Source organism: Bubalus kerabau, chromosome 21 (assembly GCF_029407905.1).
Source record: "Bubalus kerabau isolate K-KA32 ecotype Philippines breed swamp buffalo chromosome 21, PCC_UOA_SB_1v2, whole genome shotgun sequence".
NCBI classification, from domain to species: Eukaryota; Metazoa; Chordata; class Mammalia; order Artiodactyla; family Bovidae; genus Bubalus; species Bubalus kerabau.
This window is the reverse complement of record NC_073644.1, coordinates 9,684,438-9,705,416: the sequence shown is the minus strand read 5'-3', so window position 1 is coordinate 9,705,416 and position 20,979 is coordinate 9,684,438. Positions and strand designations below refer to the sequence as shown.

The following is a 20,979-nucleotide window of genomic DNA, read 5'->3' as shown; positions in this document are numbered from 1 at the left end:
TTTCATGGTAAATGTATTGGTACATGTGTGTTTTCCTTTATATTGAATTTACTAAAAAACCCATGTATGTTTTACCACATTTATTGTAGACTGTAATTAAATAATTCATACTGAGTTGAGAAACACTGTTTTGTAGAAAGTACATATCTCTTTTTCTCTTGGGAGCAGTTAAAATGCAGATCAGAGCAAGTCATCTCTCTATGCAACACTGTCAAATAGCTTTGTACCTCACTTCAGATAAAAAGCCGCAGTCCTGGCAATGAATCACACATAGGAAGGTCATTCAAATCAATATGCCCAGAACATTCCCCATCAATGCCTGTTATTTCAGCATGATTATTTACAGCATACTTTCATCTTCTAAAGTGTCCAGCACCTAGGGTAAGTCCTGGTCACCCTATTTGTGAGGCATTCTGTATCTGGCCCCTGGTAACCGCTCAGCTTCCCCTGTTCCACCCTTGCTCACTGTCCTGAACAAGGCTCTCTGGCGATTCCTTGCAGGTACCAGATGGACCCCAGGGCCTTTGCACTGGATCCTGTCCACCATGCTGTTTTCCCCAAAAGCTGTGTGTCTCACTCCCTCACTTCTTTCAAACCTTCACTCAGTGAAGCCTTTGCTCTCCATCCTATGATCACATTCTTTCCAGGAGAGAGAACTTACATCAGAATTTAAAAGAGAAAATTTCATGGAAAAGCTATTAGCTAAGCACGGAGATTTGTGAACCAGACAGCTGGAAATGGGGCAGTGAGAACATCAAGGTATCAGAAATCGCAACTGCAAGAAACAGCTGCCATCCCTTGGAGAAATGAGGAAACGACTGCCAAGATTACAGTTGAGAAGCTGGGAGTGAGGCTTGCAAATCTCAGGAGGATGTGTTCCACTGGGCGGGCTCTCTGAGCTTGGAGGGAGTGATATGGGCTCAGGCACTAGAGAAGTTACCAGCCAGCAGTGCAGCTGTCTCTCTGGGCTCGTAGGGACGTGAGAAGACTGACTCTGAAGTCCATAAAAATGGGCTTCAACTGCTTGAGAGGGAATGGGAATGCTGGAGCAAAGTGAGTTTAATGCTGAGCAAAATGGCTAGAACCAGGAGGTCAGCCGGACATGAGCAGGAAGTAGGACCCTTCATGCTTCCCATCATAGTTTGTCTCTAGCTCCCTCTACTGGAGAGTCTTGCAAGGAGCAGGCCCGCCGAGCAGATTTCAACTCCTAAGTCCCAGGTCCAGTGGGACCCAGTACCACTCAGAAAGAATAGGGTATTTTAAAACTGGGAGAAAAATGTTTGATACTTAGCCCAACCACCTACCCCCACCCCCACCCCCACCCCCATCCCGGCCTTTCTAAAACTTCACCACCTTACCACATTTTCTATTCTCAGTTCAGTTCAGTCACTCAGTCGTGTCCGGCTCTTTGCAACCCCATGGACTGCAGCATGCTAGGCCTCCCTGTTCATCACCAACTCCGGGAGCCTACTCAAACTCATGTCCACCAAGTCAGTGATGCCATCCAACCATCTCATTCTCTGTCGTCCCCTTCTCCTCCTGCCTTTAATATTTCCCAGCATCAGGGTCTTTTCCAGTGACTCGGTTCTTCGCATCAGGTGGCCAAAAAATTGGCGTTTCAGCTTCGGCATCAGTCCTTCCAATCAATATTCAGGACGATTTCCTTTAGGATGGACTGGTAGGATCTCCTTGCAGTCCAAGGGACTCTCAAGAGTCTTCTCCAACACCACAGTTCAAAAGCATCAATTCTTCAGTGCTCAGCTTTCTTTATAGTCTAACTCACATCCATGCATGACTACTGGAGAAACCATAGTTTTGACTAGATGGACCTTTGTTGGCAAAGTTAATGTCTCTGCTTTTTAATATGCTGTCTAGGTTGATCATAGCTTTTCTTCCAAGGAGCATGCGTCTTTTAATTTCATTGCTGCAGTTACCATCTGCAGTGATTTTGGAGCCCCCCCCAAAATAAAGTCTCACTGTTTCCATTGTTTTCCCATCTATTTTCCATGAAGTGCTGGGACTGGATGCCATAATATTAGTTTTCTGAATGTTGAACTTTAAACCAACTTTTTCACTCTCCTCTTTCACTTTCATCAAGAGAATCTTTAGTTCTTCTTTGCTTTCTGCCATAAGGGTGGTGTTATCTTTGTATCTGAGTTTATTGATATTTCTCCTGGCAATCTTGATTCCAGCCTGTGCTTCATCCAGCTCGGCATTTCACATGATGTACTCTGCATAAAATTAAATACACAGGGTGATAATATACAGCCTTGATGTACTCCTTTCCCGATTTGCAACCAGTTCTAACTGGTTCTAACCAGTTCTAACATGTCCAGTTCTAACTGTTGCTACTTCACCTGTAAACAGATTTCTCAGGAGGCAGGTCAGATGGTCTGGTATTCCCATCTCTTGAAGAAGTTTTCAGTTTGTTGTGATCCACAGAGTCAAAGACTTTGGCATAGTCAATAAAGAAGAAGTAGATATTTTGTGGCAGTCGTGTCTCTGCATGACTCTGAGCAGAGATCAGCTCTGATCACTGACTTGGTGGACATGAGTTTGAGTAGGCTCTTAGAGTTGGTGATGGGCAGGGAGGCCTGGCATGCTGCAGTCCATGGGGTCACAAAGAGTTGGACATGACTGAGCTGATCTCTGCTGATCTCTTGCTTTTCGATGATCCCGTGCATGTTGGCAATTTGATCTCTGGTTCCTCTGCCTTTTCTAAATCCAGCTAGAACATCTGAAAGATCACGGTTCATGTACTGTTGAAGCCTGACTTGGAGGATTTTGAGTATTACTTTGCTAGCATGTGGGATGAGGAAATTGTGTGGTAGTTTGAGCATTCTTTGGCATTGCCTTTCTTTGGGATTGGAATGAAAACTGACCTTTTCCAGTCCTGTGGCTGCTGCTGAGTTTTCCAAATTTGTTGGCATATTGAGTGGAGCACTTTCACAGCATTATCTTTTAGGATTTGAAGTAGCTCAACTGGAATTCCATCACCTCCACTAGCTTTGTTTGTAGTGATGCTTCATAAGGCCCACTTGACTTCGCATTCCAGGATGTCTGGCTCTAGGTGAGTGATCACACCTTCGTGGTTATCTGGGTCGTGAAGGTCTTTTTTGTACAGTTCTTCTGTGTATCCTTGCCACCTCTTGTTAATATCTTCTGCTTCTGTTAGGTCTGTACCATTTCTGTCCTTTATTGAGCCCATCTTTGCATGAAATATTCCCTTGGTATCTCTAATTTTCTTGAAGAGATCGCTAGTCTTTCCCATTCTGTTGTTTTCGTATTCTCTGTAATGCTTTATTTCTCTCCTTAGTGCTTTTTGTCTAAGGGCCATGTGTTTTTCTATTTCTAGTGCTTATTGGTTATCTGCCTTATTAAAATATAAGCTTCACCATGACAGGGATGTGTGAACTTTGTTTAATGCTTTATCCACCTAAAAAAATTCCTGGCATAAATGTGGTCCTTGGGTATTCAGAATATTAATATGAATAATAACAACCCTCTCTTATGCAGTATTTGTTATATACATGGTTCAATTCCATGTAGTTAACATATATTTGGTCTCAGATAATTCTGCACTAATTTATTATCATCCTTAACTTACAGGTAAGGAAACTCATGTGTGAAAATGTTAACTTGCCTTAACTCATATTACTGATAAGCTAGAGGGTCAGAGTTGGAATCAAGGCAGCTTGTTCTAAGGCTTGCATTCTTACTCATCATGTGAAATTGAAAATACCAATAACAATACTAAACGCACTCTTTCAATTTTCCACACTTCACAAAGTTTAACTATAATATCCTAAAGCATTACTTCATGTCAAGTATTTGAACAGGCTTAATAATTAAGAAGAAGTATTGTTATCAGATTTATCTCTAACCTTAAATGAAGGGTAAATAAAATTGACAATAGAGTGCCCTTTGAAAGATGTTGCTGTCATTAATAAAAGCAAATTTCTCAGGGATTACTTAGGCTAACCAGAGTCAAAATTTCTTTTGAACTGCCTTTGTTTAGTTCAGTAAAATAAGAATTCAACTCACTAGAGTCTCATCAATGTTGCGTCAAACTGTTTGTGTTATGAGTCTAGCCTTCTCGGTATGGTGCACAAAATAAAACTTCTTCTGACCCAAACCTCTATTTTCCTTGTGATTAATATTTTATTAAGGATTAATAAATACCCAAAACAGTGCCAAAAAGAAATACAGTAGCATTCATCTCTGTAGTCACAGAGGGAGATAATCTTTCTTGATATACAACATGTACACCACCCTGTAATACTTATCTTGGAGTTTTCCCCTCAAATTTTAAAGCTGTCTGAGAATAAATAATTCCTTTAAAAGGATAGTACATTTTATTAACAAAATGGAGAAAATAACGCAGTTTCAATTGACCTCAAATGCTTTTAAAAACCTGTTAAAATGTTTCTTTTTCTTTAATGCAAGGATTAGAGTTGTCCCTATGGCTGTGTCTACTTAGATCCACCCGCTCTGTGGCAGCTGGTGTCTCCTTTGAATCATACCTGCTATTCTTCTAGCATCTTTATTTACATTTACATACATGGAGATTTTCCAGGCTGTGGATGTTTGCGTGATTTGTGTCAAGTTTAAGAATTAGAGATCCACAGTCTCTTCTGGCTGTTTTAGTAATATTTGTTGTTGTTGTTCAGTCACTAAGTTGTGTCAGACTCTTCCAACCCCATGGACTGTAGCACACCAGGCTTCCCTGCCCTTCACTATCTCCTGGAGTTTGTTCAAACTCATGTCCATTGAGTCAGTGATGCCATCCAACCATTTCATCCTCTGTTGCTCCCTTCTCCTCTTGCCCTCAGTCTTTCCCAGCATCAGGGTCTTTTCCAATGAATCAGCTTTTCGTGTAGGGTGGTCTAAGTATTGGGGCTTCATCTTCAGCATCAGTCCTACCAATGAATATTCAGGGTAGATTTCCTTTAGGATCGACTGGTTTGATCTTCTTGAGAGTCCAAGGAACTCTCAACAGTCTTCTCCAGCACCACAGTTTGAGAGCATCAGTTAAGACATGGATGTTATGAGAAAACCCAAAGATATTTAATAAAATTTTTCAGTTATTAAATTTCATTATTTTCGCTGTATGTGGTATTGGAGAAGACTCTTGAGAGCCCCTTGGACTGCAAGGAGATCAAACCAGTCAATCCTAAAGGAAATCACTCCTGAATATTCATTGGAAAGACTGATGCTAAAGCAGAAACTCCAGTACTTTGGCCACCTGATGCAAAGAGCTGACTCCTTAGAAAAGACCCTGATGCTGGGAAGGATTGAAGGTGGGAGGAGAAGGGGAAGACAGAGGACAAGATGGTTGGATGGCATCACTGAATGGACATGAGTTTGAGCAAACTCTGGGAGTTGATGATGGACAGGGAAGCCTGACGTGCAGTCCATGGGGTCACAAAGAGTTGGACACGACTGAGTGACTGAACTGAATAATTCTTGATATATATATAATTTATATGTACATATGTATATATTAGATATGCACATATTTATTAGCGATATATATGCATATTTGAGAGAATTGTCAATGTTTGACCTTTTTATTTTTTTCCTGCAGATGGGAAGTTTCCTGCTCAGGAATTGGGACCTCTACACCGGATTCTGCTGATGACTGTGTGGACAGGTGGCAGCTTTCAGCATCAGTTTTCCTTGCTGAACAGCTTGGTAAGTTGGATAATGTCTGTGACTTATTTTGTGCCTTGTACACTTTTTATTTTTTTAAAGTAATTTGTGAAGGACTGTGGAAGTTACAGTGGCTTACTTAATTTACTCAATTTTAATGACAATGAATTTTCTTTGATGTATTTCTTTGGAATCCTCCTGTGTTGGGTTTAAAAGAAGAAGAGCTGTGGGTCGTGGTTTCTGGAGTCTTCATGTGTGGGGGTTTCATTAGCTGACTTGTACTGGCTATTTCAAGTGGTGAATCTCATGACTGGTGTGTGGCATCTGGTATGATCTAAGGGTTTAGGCTCTCCAAAAAATACTGCATTTCCAGGGTGTACATGTAAGTCTTAAGAATGTGCACTAGCCTCATGAATTTTTGTGCATGGTTTTCATAGAAAGGAAGATGTTAGCTCTCAAGGAGAATCATCTGCAGTTGTGTTTACAGACCTGACCAGCATTGTCTGATAGAAAACAGAAAAACTAAAAAGTAAGAATGTTATAATAATGTTCATTAAAATTTCTAACATGGTATGTTAGTGTCTCAAATATAATCTATTGCCACAACAAAGTTAGCAATCAACTTAGTATATAATCTCCCAGAGAAGGCTTGATTTCCAGGCCTTTTGTGTACATTACAGGACAGATTTCTGTTCCTTATTAAAAATGCTAAGCTAAAGAATCCCCTGGAGAAGGAAATGGCAACCCACTCCAGTATGCTTGCTTGGGAAATTCCATGGACAGAGGTTAGCCTGGTGGGCTATGATCCATGGGGTCACACAGAGTCAGACATGACTCAGCAACTAAACAACAAGGATTATGTTTATGAAAAATTTATACTCTAGAGCAGAACATTTTCTTAATATTTTAGAATTAGATGAGCTTCAACCTTCAAGTTAATACTGGAATGAAGTTCAATCTGTTCTTGCAAATTCTGTTTTGTACATCTTGTCTTTATTGAGACCCACATTGGATCTCTTCTATGTCTAAGGCAAGAAAAGCAAACAAAACAAAACAAAACAAAAAACGGGGGTGAAAACACAAATTCAGTGTTACTGAAAATATTTCCTTATGGATTTGGCATTGGGAATATATAAAAAGGGGCTTCCCTTGTGGCTCAGATGGTAAGGAATCCACCTGCAATGCAGGAGACCTGGTTTGATCCCTGGATATGGAAGATCTCCTGGAGAAGGAAGTGGAACCCATTCCAGTATTCTTGCCTGGAGAATCCCAGGGACAGAGGAGCCTGGTGGGCTGTCATCTGTGGGGTCGCACAGAGTCGGACACGACTAAAGCAACTTAGCAGCAGCAGCAGCTGGTATTTTTACCAGGAGAATTCCATGGACAGAGGAGCCTGGGGGGCTACAGAACATGGGGTTGCAAAGAGTCAGACACAGCTGAGCGACTAACACTTTCACTGTTTGCAGCATGGTATGTCTTATTTTCATAATATTTGGAATAATTTATACAAGCAAATGCATATTTGGACAACTCAGGATAAAAGCAATCTGTCAAGACTCTTAATATTGTGTAACCGTTGTAAATATTTCAGCAAGTCTTCTGACTGTTTTGGGAATAATTGTGCCCCTGTAAGTTTATGATCAAGAGAACCAGTAAAAATAACTATCATGATGAAACAGAGCCTATTCTTCAATATATTATTGGCTATTTTATATTGTCATGGCTGAGTCTCCATCTTCTGTTCAGTGGTATTTAGATAGTTTCTTCAATGAACCAGGAAGTATAAGTTAGGAATATATTGAGCAAATTGTGCAAGGTGTCTTGTTCCAAAGAAAGAATAATTCCTCTGTTAATATTTTATAGCTTCATACTAATGAGGAGATTCTTCAGCTAGCAAGAGAGCAATTTAGGCCACAAAGTAGAGGTACCTTAGTAACTTGGAGGAGAAATGAACACTGAAATCTTTGCTGGAATGTTGGGGGCTTTTTCAGTGTTTGCAATCTCTGCTAATAAGGCATCCTGCTCGGTTATCAATCTACTTGGCCCTTGCTAGCTTAAGGCTTGATTTGAAAACCCCCAAATCTTCCTTAGTTGAAGGAGAGATGGGATGAGGCAGAGGAACATTAAAGGAAACAGTACAAATGAGGTCTGTTAGCAATGATCAAAAGCAAAATGTGAAGGAATGTTAGCAGGAAGAGGAGGGTTATCCTTTTCTAACTCAAGCTAATGATTTTTTTTTTTTCCTTTAGACTCAACTAAGGATCTTACCTCAAAGCCCCTGAGTGGGAAGTTTTTATTCTTGTTTTGGTTTTGAATTTTATCCTCAGAATGTAATTTCTAAAATATATTACCGGTGTGGAAAGAACAGTGAATTAGACTCTGAAAGACTGGGCATCTTTTGGGGGCTGTGCCCTTTACAAGCTGTGTGACTTCACCAGGATAAATATTGTCTTCTCCAGAATGAGAATGTGACCAGTAGATTTCCTTAGCCTCTATCGTGATTTTACATTTCTTTAGAATTATACCACCCTATTAAGTGTGTAAAAACGTCTTTCCTGTCTGGAGGGTTCATTTAGTCAGGCTTGCCTGATTTAGCAACATGATATGGAATCACTGTCCATTCCATTTCAGTAAATATTTCTTTTTATGGAATGGGTAGTCACTGTGCAGCATTTTTTGCTAGTCTTATGAGCCATGTAAGGGCTGCACCTGTCATTGGTCACACTTCATGTGACATGCAAATGTTGCTGTTTTTCCACAAACTTGTATTTTCTAATCATGACCTTGAAGAGAATTAATGTGATACCATTTTTATGTGCTAGATTTTGACCTTGAGAGAATGTACGCAAAAAGGATTTATGTATCTCCAGGCTGTTTTGCATGTTTCCTCCCCAAATCATCTTAGGATATATGCTAGTAATTATGTTGCAGAGAAATTTATACAGCACAATTGAACTTTGGGGTATGAGATGCTAATATTAGCAACTTATGAGATGTGTAGATATAGTTGCTGTTGAGTCGCTAAGTCATGTCCGGCTCTTTGTGTCCCATTAACTGTAGCACACCAGCCCCTCTCTCCTTTACTGTCTCCAGGACTCTGCTTAAATTCATGTGCACTGAGTCAGTGATGCTATCCAGTGGTCTCATCTTCTGCCATCCCCTTCTCCCCCAGCATCAGGGTGGACAGAGAAACTGCTAGAATGGTCTAATAGGTGAAAAGGAATATTGATACTACATCAAGTCATTAAATGAAATTTGTTTACTCTTGGAGATTTTTTGTACATTGGTTATTGTCATTTTAAAATACTGACATGCTTTATAAAAGTGATTTTTCAAACTTTGATAATTGTGGTTGTGAAAATAGATGGAGATTTTCCAAAGGGTTGATTGAGGTTGAAAGGGTTCATGAAAGAAGTTAATTTTAAAGGAATACATTTTGGGATCTACTTCATATTTGATGTCATACATACATATACACAACACCCCAATACAATTTCCTATGATTAGTAAGTCTTTTATTTTCTCTATATACCCAAAGACAATTGTTTTGCTTTGTTAGTGTTGTCTAAGATGTCATTAGGGGCAGTCCATATCAAAGTAGACAAAAAGGTATAGGGCAGCCAGTGTGTATGCTTCTTACCATTATTTTATTATTACCATATGATTTGACATACTTCACACAGATTATGGAGACTGTTTGGTAAAGCATTTAGCTATTTCTTGGAATTTGGGTTATTTTTTTGTGGCAATGGATGACATTAGATAAGAAAAGTAACCTTCAAGAACCTGGCTCAGTTTATGATGTAATTTAGAGCAACTTGGACCAGATTATTGTAAAGGAAAGGATTTTGTGACTTTCTTTCTTCCTATGACTATTATCCTGAGTGAAAGACACACATTTGGCAGAGCAGAAGTTTTGGTACTGCTTTGATTTGCTACTGAAGTGCAAAATCATCTTAAGAGTGATCATCTTCAGTCCTTTTCTTGGAGGCCTAACATATATGTCCCCTGGACCAGGGTAGGTGACAGGCAACCTAGGTTTATGGAACTATGGAATCTACTAAAGGATACCCCCAAAGGAGGTTAGTGTCATCAGAGTGTGGGTGCCTGGAGAAAGAACAGGGCAGGCGGTCTGGCCAGCATTGGGCGCCGAGTTTAAAGTCTGTGGTTGAGTAAGGAGGAGCCACTGACAACAGGAGCTGGGGGAACTGTCCGCAGTGGACAGGAAGAGTGGCATTCTGAGCAGGTGTCCCACTCAGCTTCCCACAGCCGATCTCAGCGGCCCAGGGACCTCTATCATCATTGACCTTCATCCATTTCATGGGTCCTGAATGGGGTGGGCAGCTATCCCCAAGGAGAGTTCTTCCAAAAATCTAAAAGCTCGAGATCTGTTAGGTTGTTATTCATGTAAAAGTGATTTGCAAAGATGATGTTCGTGGATGACACTGGATAGTAATCAATGCTAGATCTTCAAGTTCATAGTCTTTTCTTCTACACGCACAACTTGCCATCGACCTCGTCCCATTGTTTTACATCTCACATATTATAGTGTTCATCTCTTGAAGTCCGCTTTGGGTATTTCTATACTTTTTATGTCTCTATTTAATTTGTCAACCACTCAAAATACTTTATTGTCCTTACTTACTAATTCTAACATCTGTGTCATTCTTGATTTGCCTTGATTGATTTCTCTACTAGTTATAAATAATATGTTCTGTTTTCTTTGGAATCTAGTCAAATATTGCTAAACATGCAAATATCGTGTATTTTATACTGTTGGCTATTGGAAACAGGTTTGTTCTTGGACACAATTAAATTACTTGAAAGCAATTTGTGTTTTTAGGGGTTTACTTTTTTAGAAGGATTAGGAGGGAGCTGTGCTAGTCTAAGACTCTTTATTTGAGGTAAAATGCTACAGCCAAAGTAACTGGTGAAGCAGAATTCAGTTTTCATTATAGTTTTTTTGCAAAGTTTGAGATGATGTATAGTATTCACATATGAGAAAAATGTTAGGTATAACTATTTTATTTTATTTTTTTTTTTTTATTGTTTCTACTTTTATTATTATTTTTTTAATTTTATTTTATTTTTAAACTTTACATAATTGTATTAGTTTTGCCAAATATCAAAATGAATCCACCACAGGTATACATGTGTTCCCCAAAATAAGTGAAGATGGACCCTATTCTTATCATTTGAGAATACATTGGCTTACATTTCTTTAAAAATCAATAATGCTAAATTATTGCAAGTAGTTAACAGTTATAAATGAATGCAGAATCAGGTGTTCAATACTTAAAATACTATTTCCATGATCAATAATCTGATGTTTATGTGCACTGATCACCTCATTCATTCCATTGGAACTGCTTCTGTTTACCTCCTTATTAAGTCTAGTTTGTGACATTCCCCCTTTACTATCACTGAAAATACATAACATAATGTCCTTGCGCTTAAGACTGTGGGACTGTGACTGTTCAGGAATCTGATTATCAAAATGATTTAGGTACTTTGCTCCAGATTCATTCATAGCTTGTTGAGAAAGTCATTGCAACCAACTTTTGGGGTTTATTTAAAAAAATATTTGGCGCATTGTGTTTCTGATCTTTATCATTCTATCATTTCTCTTCCATCTTTTGGCTACCATAGCCGCTAGTGGCAGTGCCTTTATTAAATAGGATTCTTTAGATTTGAGTAATACTTTGCTTTTCACATGTTCTTAAGAAACTCTTTGAAAGTGTTATTTGCATAACATCATATTACCTTACATCCATATTAAATCAAGATTATTTTCTTCATGTGTTCATTTAATTGCCACGAATGTCAGGAATGTTTTGCATATGTCTTCAGTACCTGTAAGAAATTGAGTTTTCCTTCAATTTTCACTGACATGTGAGTATTTCAATTACTGCAGCTCAAAACTGTAAAAGTTTTAAAAGACCAGGGCATGAATTTGTTTAAAACAGTTTAAAAAACAAAACTGGCATAAGATGCTATAGGAAGTTGAATAGGATATTAATGAACATTTCTTTTCATCTTGATATATTCAACTACATTTCATAATACGAAGAACTTTTAAATGCTATCATGGAAAAACTTAATCTAGAAAAATTGTAAAAAGTGATGAGTAATATAAAATAAACATTATTTTTCCAAACATTTATTTTTAATTGAAAGGAAATTGCTTCACATTATTGTGTTGATCTCTGCCATGCATCAACATGAGTCAGCCACAGGTATACACATGGCCCCTCCCTCTTTCACCTCCTTCCCACCCCTTAGGTTGTTACAGAGTCCCAGCTTGGTCTCCCTGCATCATACAGCAAATTCCCATCGGTTATCTATTTTAAACATGGTAGTGTCTATGCTTCCATGTCACTCTCTCCATTCATCCCACCCCTCCTTGCTGCCCCCCACCCCTGTCCCTAAGTCTGTTCTCTATGTCTGCACCTCCATGGTTGCCCTGTAAATAGGTTCATCAGGACCATCTTTCTAGATTCCATATGTATGCGTTAATATGCGACATTTGTTTTTCTTTCTGACTTACTTCTGTCTGAATAGCAGGCTCTCGGTTCATTGGCCTCATTAGAACTGAGTCAAATGTGTTCCTTTTTATGGATGGGTAGTTTTCCATTGTATATGTGTAGTTATTTTATTCTTTCATCTGAGGATGCACATCTCTGTTGCTTCTACATCCTCACTATAGTAGACAACGCCACAGTGAACACTGGGGTACAGTTTTGGCTTCCTCAGGGTATATGCCATGTAGTGGGATTGCTGGATCATATGATAGTTTCCACTCCTGGATTTTTGAGGAATTTACATTCCCACCAACAGTGCAAAAGGTAGAATAAACATTCTTTTAAAGATACAGATGAACTGGCAACAGATAAGAGAAATCTCTCAGGGTCAAAAATGAAGATGAGGTCGCAGGTGGTGAGTGGTCTCTTGTGGCTTCAGCTTTCTTGGGGGCACTACCCATCTCTATATCAAAGAGGCTTCTTTTAATTACTGTGTTGAGGGCACTCAAGACTGGACTTATGTAAAGCATGAAGGTTTTATCGAAATTCTTTCAAACAGTCAGCCCTATTGAAGATTTACAACTTCAGTGAAAAAAAATTGGAATTTAAAAATAATTCTGGTCATTGTCAAAGAAATTCTAGGACATCCTATTTGTCTTCACCTGACTGCCACAGAGGATAAAAATCACACCTAAGAGTGGGTAGCAACAGACTTGCTTTCTATTTAATGTTCAAATATGCATTTTCTCTGTGTTGAGGGAACCATCAAGCTAAAATATTAATATGTGCAGTGCTAGGCAGTACTCTTGCCTGGAGAATCCCATGGACAGAGGAGCCTGGAAGGCTGCAGTCCGTGGGGTCGCTGAGGGTCGGACACGACTGAGCGACTTCACTTTCATGCATTGGAGAAGGAAATGGCAACCCACTCCAGTGTTTTTGCCTGGAGAATCCCAGCGATGGGGAAGCCTGGTGGGCTGCCGTCTATGGGGTCGCACAGAGTTGGACACGACTGAAGCGACTTAGCAGCAGCAGCAGCAGGCTTAAAATAACCCTGGACACTTGGCAAAACAAAAGTGACTCTGTAGAGGAACACACACTAAGATGCTTTTGTGGTCTAATTCAAATCTCATGAGAAGGAAGACTCAGGAGCAAGTGTCAGTGAAACAACAGACAGCAGGAACAAACAATCCCCGCCCTAAGTTTCCAGTCAGTGAATTATCACCTGTGGACTCTAGCTATTATGTTTAAACTATCCAAGAAGTAGAAACAGAACCAATAGCATAAGAAATAACGCCAGATCAAAAAAGAGAGGGCATATTGGAGCAACAATGGCCTTGTCTTTTACCTGCTGGAAAAGGCTGAGTTTCAGATACGCTTGTGTTGTAGGTAAAGGGAGGTTGGAGGGGGCAAGCACTCAGGCATCCAGGCTGGGCTGAGAACTGGCCTGCATCCCTCACTCCCAGAGAATCAGTCATCTGGCCTGTGCAGGTAGACAAAGAAAGAGAAGCAACTGAGTCATGAGGTCAGAAAAAAGAGAAGGGGATTTTGTCACACGCCTTACTGTCATTGTCTCGTCCGGTCAATTCTGTTATTTCCTGGGTTATGAATCTTGCCCTGATGACACAGGGGCAAAGCCCTGCGATCGTGGCATGAATGAATTCAATTCTAGTTTCTGGCTTTTTGTAGACTTTGGTTCCTGTTTTCTTTGATATTAGATTTTTAAAAACTTTTCCCTACGTTCTTTTAGCCTCTTCCTATAAATCCCAGATCCTTGTCCATTATTCCAGTTAGCCAGATTTAGTTAATAAGTTGTTGTTGTTTAGTTGCTAAGTTGTGTCTGACTCTTTTGTGACCTTGTGGACTGTAGCCCATCAGGCTCCTCTGTCCTTGGGATTTCCCAGGCAAGAATACTGGAGTGGGTTGCTGTTTCCTTCTCCAAGGGATCGTCCTCACCCAAGGGCTGAACCTGGATCTCCTGCATAGGCAGGCAGGTTCTTTACTTGGGAAACCCTTGGGCTTCCCTGGTGGCTCAGCTGGTAAAGAATCTTCCTGCAGTGTGAGAGACCTGGGTTTGATCCCTAGTTTGGGAAGATCTCCTGGAGAAGGGCACAGCTCTCCACTCCAGTATTCTGGCCTGGAGAATTCCACGGACTGGATAGTCCATGGGGATGCGAAGAGTCAGTTGCGACTGAGTGACTTTCACTTTCACCTGGGAAACCCTTAGTTAATGTGGCTTGCGTACAAAGAATTCTAAAAAATACAAGATAGAACATTAAAAAGCTACTCTCTCTAATGTAAAATGTACTTGGGCCCTATACATAGCCTGTGGGCAACCTTTGAATTTATATACTCAGATATTTCAATGTCAAAACATGCAGTTGATCAAATACTGCATTTTTTTAATATAATTTTTTTTAACCATGGTTACTGGTGCAGTCTTATGTCTTACTCTACGTTTCTTCATTTGTAGCTTAATTTAACCTTCTCTTATAACTAGAATGTGTATATGTATGTATGGCTTAAATGTATGTTTGTGTATTTTTAAAATGCAACTTTATCTTAAATTCCTTTTGACTTTTAGTTACATTAAATTGAATTGTAGCTGTTTATATTTCACTTTGGTTGAAAAACCATCTTTCTAGTAAAACTGATTTGTGTAATCTTCAAAGTGGGTATTCAAATTGTTTCCTATAATGAAATACATGTCTTCATTACCCAAGGCATAAAAACTTATAAAACCCCAGAACTCAAAAATGTAAGTCCATTGAAACTTTTATATTCTATATTTTGAAATACAGGCAAATATCTATATGTTTATATATATTATTAAATATATATAAATTCTACTTATATACCATTAATCCCATTATGTGCCACGTATCTCTAGAGAGTTAGGTACTTTTGATTTATATATAATTTCTATTTTAATTATCAAAACTCAAGTGATGCTGCTTCACTGGAATTGGTCTAAACTGACACACATAAATAAGGGTGTTAGACATTTATCGAGTACTACAATTTATGATTTACAGGGTTTTCTGGGGGATCTGCTATGGTGTTGATGAACTAAATTCCAAAGTTTAAGTAAGTGCTATAAAAATAAGGATTTAGACATTTGGTGGTTCCAACATAAAGAATTTGCCTACAATACAGGAGACCTGGGTTCTACCCTTGGGTCAGGGAAGATCCCCTGGACAAGGCAATGGCAGCCCACTCCAGTATTATTGCCTGGAGAATCCCATGGATGGAGGAGGCTGTGGACTGAAGTACATGACGTCACAAAGAGTCAGACTCCGCTAAGCGACTAACACTTTCACCTCTCAGACATTTAGTAAGTCAGGATTACATTTTGGTCTCTCTAGATAGATACAGTTCTATTCAGTTGTAGGAGGGAAGTCTTAACAAGAAAAACAAAACTGGTGGTTTATATCTCTGTCCAATTCTACTTTACTTAGAAAAAAACATCTGAATTCTGAAGTAAAGAGATTGTAAATAAAGGCACCAAAGGAAATAGCTTTAAAATTAATTTAGTAATATTTTTTCTCTCCTCAAATTATCATAGTGAGCTAAATTATAGAACTATCATAGATCTCTACAAAAGAAGTTTTTAATTAAGACCTGAAAGTCATTTAAGCACACACAAAAGATTACAAATATAAATCTTTTTGTTATTTTCAATATAAATTGTTATTATTTGATGGCTAGCCTTGTAATTTTAGTATATGAGACCACTTTAAATGCAAATTCTAGTGATGACTGCATGCAATTATTTGTACATATTTATTACTACTCAGTACATAAATATATGGACATATAGAAATAAATGTTGAAAAGTCATACTTTTAAAAAATATTTTCTTCTTTTCTGTTGTTTAAGAAATATATCCGATCCTCTTAACTGTCATAGTTTTGGAATTGGGGGGAAATGCGACCATATTGAATTTGGACCAGTTTGAAATACCTTTGAAAAAAATAAAATTCAATAATTCTGTGAGCACACTTTGAATAGAAACAATAGTTATTCAGTAGCCATTTGGCTGAGCAAATTGACAAAGCAATGACCTTGATAGATGAACTTGTACTACCAACAATGACTCTGACATTCACTTGAATAAAAAACCCTCCTAGAAGTTCTGAGGAAAGTAAAAGATGTTTTGGATGGATGGACTCATCCATAGTTTTTATTTTTATTTTCATTCAGAGTTTTATTAGGGTTTAAATATTGAAAACTTTTCAATGATGAACCATGAGCATCTTAAGGAACCTTTATATCTTTCAAATTTTGACTTATATTAAACTTGAATTTTAGATGCTTACAATTTCTGACTCAGTCTATTAGCCAGTCATATAATGTTCACATTTAGTATATTATTTTTAAAGTCATTAACATAATTGACACCACATTTTTCTGTGCCTCCTTTTTCTCTAGTGGGTAGTATAATGAATGAATGTCAGGAATTTGAGAAGCTTGTAAAAGTTCAATGGGGTCTTAAACTCAATGCACCAAGACTTACCACTGATAGAGAACAAGTTACTGCTGCAGTAAATATCATGAATGTGGAATACAATTCAGCTTCTATGAGTAATGAAAAAATTTAATTGGACCAAATGCCATTTAGTAGAGTGTGATTTACATGCCTGCTGTTTAAAGACTACTTGAATGAGAACAGAATATATATTAAAAAAATGAGACCAGTCTTCTCTTGCTGCTGCTGCTGCTAAGTCGCTTCAGTCGTGTCCGATTCTGTGCGACCCCATAGACGGCAGCCCACCAGGCTCCCCCGTCCCTGGGATTCTCCAGGCAAGAACACTGGAGTGGGTTGCCATTTCCTTCTCCAATGCATGAAAGTGAAAAGTGAAAGTGAAGTCGCTCAGTCGTGTTCGACTCTAGCGACACCATGGACTGCAGCCCACCAGGCTCCTCTGTCCACAGGATTTTCCAGGCAAAAGTACTGGAGTGGGGTGCCATTGCCTTCTGAAGGACTAAAAGTATAACACAATATTCTGTCTTTTCAAAAGATGCTTCTATATGGTTCTTTAGAGCATCTCTACCAATGTTACTGAAGACTCCGGACTATCATCCAGATTTTCTGTTCCAGATTTTCTCATAGCAACAGGTGATACCAGAAGAGGTGTCAGGGTGGAGCAGGTTAGAGTAAAGCACCATCTCTTGTGATGCTGAAGTTCTAGGTAGAAAACAAGACTTAGAAGTAGATGGTCTTGGGCTTCCCTGGTGGCTCAGTGGTGAAGGATCTTCCAGCCAGTGTGGGAGAATGGGTTCAATCCCTGATCCAGGAAGATCTCACGTGCCTTGGAGCACTAATCACATGTGCCAGAGCTATTGAGCTTGTGCTCTAGAGCCTGGGAGTCCCAACTACTGAACCCACGTGCCATGACTCCTGAAGCCTGTGTGCCCTGGAGCCCATGCTCTGCAACAAGAGGAGCCCGAGCACTGCACCTAGAGAGTAGCCTGCACCTCAGCGAAGACCCAGCACAGCCAAAGATGAACAGCTCACAAAATATATAAAACAATAAGTAGATGGTCTTTTCTTACCATAGTATAGAGGAAGGTCAAAAAGGTAAGAGCAAATTCCCTGGCAAATAGCACGACGTCATCATCATTTTCCTCCCATGTACCCCTCAACTGAAATAATAACTAAACCATGTTAAATTAACTTTTCAGTGCTGAGAAAAAGGTGAAAATAAAAAGTTCCTTGTTGAATGTTTACTAATAAACCATGCTTGTGCTCGGTCACTCAGTTGTGGTCAACTCTTTGTGACCCCATGGACTGTAGCCCACTAAACTCCTCTGTCTCTGATTTCTCCAGGCAAGGATACTGGAGCGGGTGGCCATTTCCTCCTCCTGGGGATCTTTCCAACCCAGGGATCAAACTGGTGTCTCCTGTGTCTCTTGCATCATTGGGCGATACTTTACCACCTGAGGAAGCTGCCTAGGAAGCCCTTACCAATAAATACATGAAACATAATGGTTGTACTTAAATTTGAAAAATACCTAAGAAATGATGCTTCTTTTCATAGGGCATATAGCCTATATTTGTGGTTACATAGATTTTGTTCTTAGTATATATTTGTCAGCATTTTGAAAATATATGGATTTGGCATTTAGAAAGCACAGTACTTGTATTTTATTATTTAGGAATGATTTGGGAATAAGAGTACTATATGTGCTGTAGCACTATTTTAAGGCATTTTATTTTCACTTTCCTTGCTTCTATGTTTTTTTTTTCTTTTCTTCACTCCCCATAGGTAGTTTTTCAGCTTTAAAAATTAGAGATGTACACAAAATTCATGATGGCGTATTTTGCCCAATTATTTCTAGTGTTTCAGGTTATAATGTCAAGATAAACAGAGGCACATTCACACACAGAGAGTAAATATTTCTTCAGAATAACTCTTCTATGAGCTTTTCTGCCACAAACGACTAAGTGTTACTTCTATTCAAACTGATTCCCTTAAGCTCATGAAAATGACCTTGTGGCCTTCTACATAGAAATTTGACTCATGTCATCTCAAGAGTTGTATTCTTACTTTTCCTTAAAAATAATGGTTTTCACATTTGCATATTTATAACTGGGAGGATTTTGGAAGCAAGCTGGAGCAACCTCGATGGGACCGAGGGGTAGGAGAGTGCAGGTAAAGGTGCTGCTCAGACACAGCAAAAATAGCAGCAATGAAGCAGGAACAGAGTGTCTTTAGCGCCATCAATAAAAGACCTGCTGTTTCTTCTCAGGGCAGAATTCTGAAGTGTCTTAGCACAGTGGAGTTGAGTCAGGCTCATACCTCCCTTGGACTCTTTCCTTCTGGTCACTTGTGTCTGATACCTACTGTGTTGGCCCGACTCTAGGGTGAATCACTGGACTCTCAAGCCCGGTGTTCCTGCTTATATAATCCCTTTCTCTCGATTGTGAGTGGGGCCAGTGACTTGCTTCTGGCCTAAATAATAAAGCCAAAGTGACCACGTGCCACTCCCATGGCAAAGGTGAAGGCGCTTCACAGATGTAATTAAGATCTTGAATGGATAGATGTTGAGGGCGATTAAGAAAGGAAATTATCCTGGGTGAGTTTATCTGAAATAGCTATCAACCTTAAAAGATGGACTGAGTTTTCCTCAGCTGAAAGGCTCCAAGCCGCAGAAATTTCTTCATTGGCCTGAGGAACTATGGGGTTGGCCAAAGAGTTCTTTCCATAACATCATCCAGAAAAACCTGAATGAACTTTCTGGCCAACTCAATACATGTCTGTATGTCGAGGAGCTGTGAGTGGCCTGTAGGAACTGAAGGAAGGTATCGTTGCTAAGTGCCACCTCCAGCTGACAGCAAAACCCGATAACTCTTAGCCTCATAGCTGCAAAGTGATGAAGTCTGCCAGCAACCTGAGTAAGTCTGGAAGTGGAGCCTGCCTTAGTTGGGCCCTATTGAAGGCAGCCCAGTCAACACTGTGGTTGTAACCTCAAGAGACCTTGAGGGGATCTAGCTAAGTGTTGCCTGGACCCCTAATCCACAGCGGGTAACTTGCTATGCAGTGTGAGTAAACTAAGAGATTTATGTTTCAGAATAGAGAAGGATTCACTTCAAGGTGATTGGTGTTACTCAACAGATGATTCACCTTGATGTTGAAGTGGTTGATGGTAGTCATTGTTTATTAACCTTGTCCTCTTTATAATTAACCTGTTTTCATAACTTTATTTTGAATAGTTTATTCTAAAATTAGGCAAGCTCTTAAATCAGTTTCAAATATGCTTCTTAATGTTTCTTTTCAGTTAGTGTGCCTTTATTCTTATTGGTAAAATATTTGTGTTATGTGTTAATGCCTTGTTGTGTGTGCACTCAGTCGCGTCTGACTCCATGCAACTCCATGGACTATAGCCCGCCAGGCTGCTCTGTCCATGGGTTTCCCAGCAAGGATACTGGAGTGGGTTGCCATTTCCTTAGATCCAGTGGATCTTCCTGAGCTAGGGATCGAATGCACAATTCTGTGTCTCCTGCATCGGCAGGTGGATTCTTTACCACTAGCGCCATCTTGGAGAAGGCAATGGCACCCCACTCCAGTACTCTTGCCTGGAAAATCCCATGAACGGAGGAGCCTGGTAGGCTGCAGTCCATGGGGTCGCTAAGAGTCGGATAGGGCTGAGCGACTTCACTTTCACTTTCATGCATTGGAGAAGGAAATGGCAACCCACTCCAGTGTTCTTGCCTGGAGAATCCCAGGGATGGCAGAGCCTGGTGGGCTACCGTCTATGGGGTTGCACAGAGTCAGACATGACTGAAGCAACTTAGCAGCAGCAGCAGCACTATCTCAGCTGTACGAGCATTTGGTTGAGCTGTACCGTATTCTGGCTTCTAAAGAAGGGTGTTAATAATTGAGTCTATTTCTCTGCTCCATCTGCCTATATCCTGCCTTGAAGAAGTAGTTCCAATACTGTGGAAAAGTGCTGTAGAAGGGCATTTAAATTCTACTTGGTGGATCTAGCCCATGTAGTGTTTAGTGAGCTTGGGGGTCATTTAAGCCAGCCGGACTCCATTTCCTTACCTGTTTCTTCTTCTCAGTCATATATAAGACAGCACTTGAAAAGCACAGTGGTCTAAATAAAAGATTACCAACCTGACACAGTGTTTAATGATGTGTCTGATACCATGTGGGATGCAAATAATAAGAACCTAAGTGGAATGATGTCAGTCTTGGGACCAGGGCAGTATGGCCACTGATGCTTTGAAAAGGATAAAGCAGGAAGTTGATAGCATCTGAATCCATCTGCTGCCACCCACTTCATGTCAGAGGCAACTTGT

At 39.6% G+C, this 20,979-nt stretch overlaps 1 protein-coding gene across 27 annotated transcripts in view; it reads left to right on the top strand.

The window, feature by feature from the left end:
- LOC129636178 (uncharacterized) overlaps positions 1-20,979 on the top strand; it is a 431,707-nt gene that overhangs the window by 160,180 nt on the left and 250,548 nt on the right. For 25 of the 27 annotated variants that reach the window (XR_008706715.1, XR_008706714.1, XR_008706742.1 and 22 more), the window contains one exon: positions 5,588-5,694. Coding sequence is in view for 23 of the 27 variants with exons in the window: in XM_055559469.1 (XP_055415444.1) it covers positions 5,588-5,694 (107 nt within the window). In the remaining 4 variants the exon portion in view is untranslated. Of the gene's footprint in view, positions 1-5,587; positions 5,695-18,000; positions 18,306-20,979 lie in introns of those variants that run through there. The other 2 variants (XR_008706741.1, XM_055559473.1) reach the window with 1 other exon arrangement.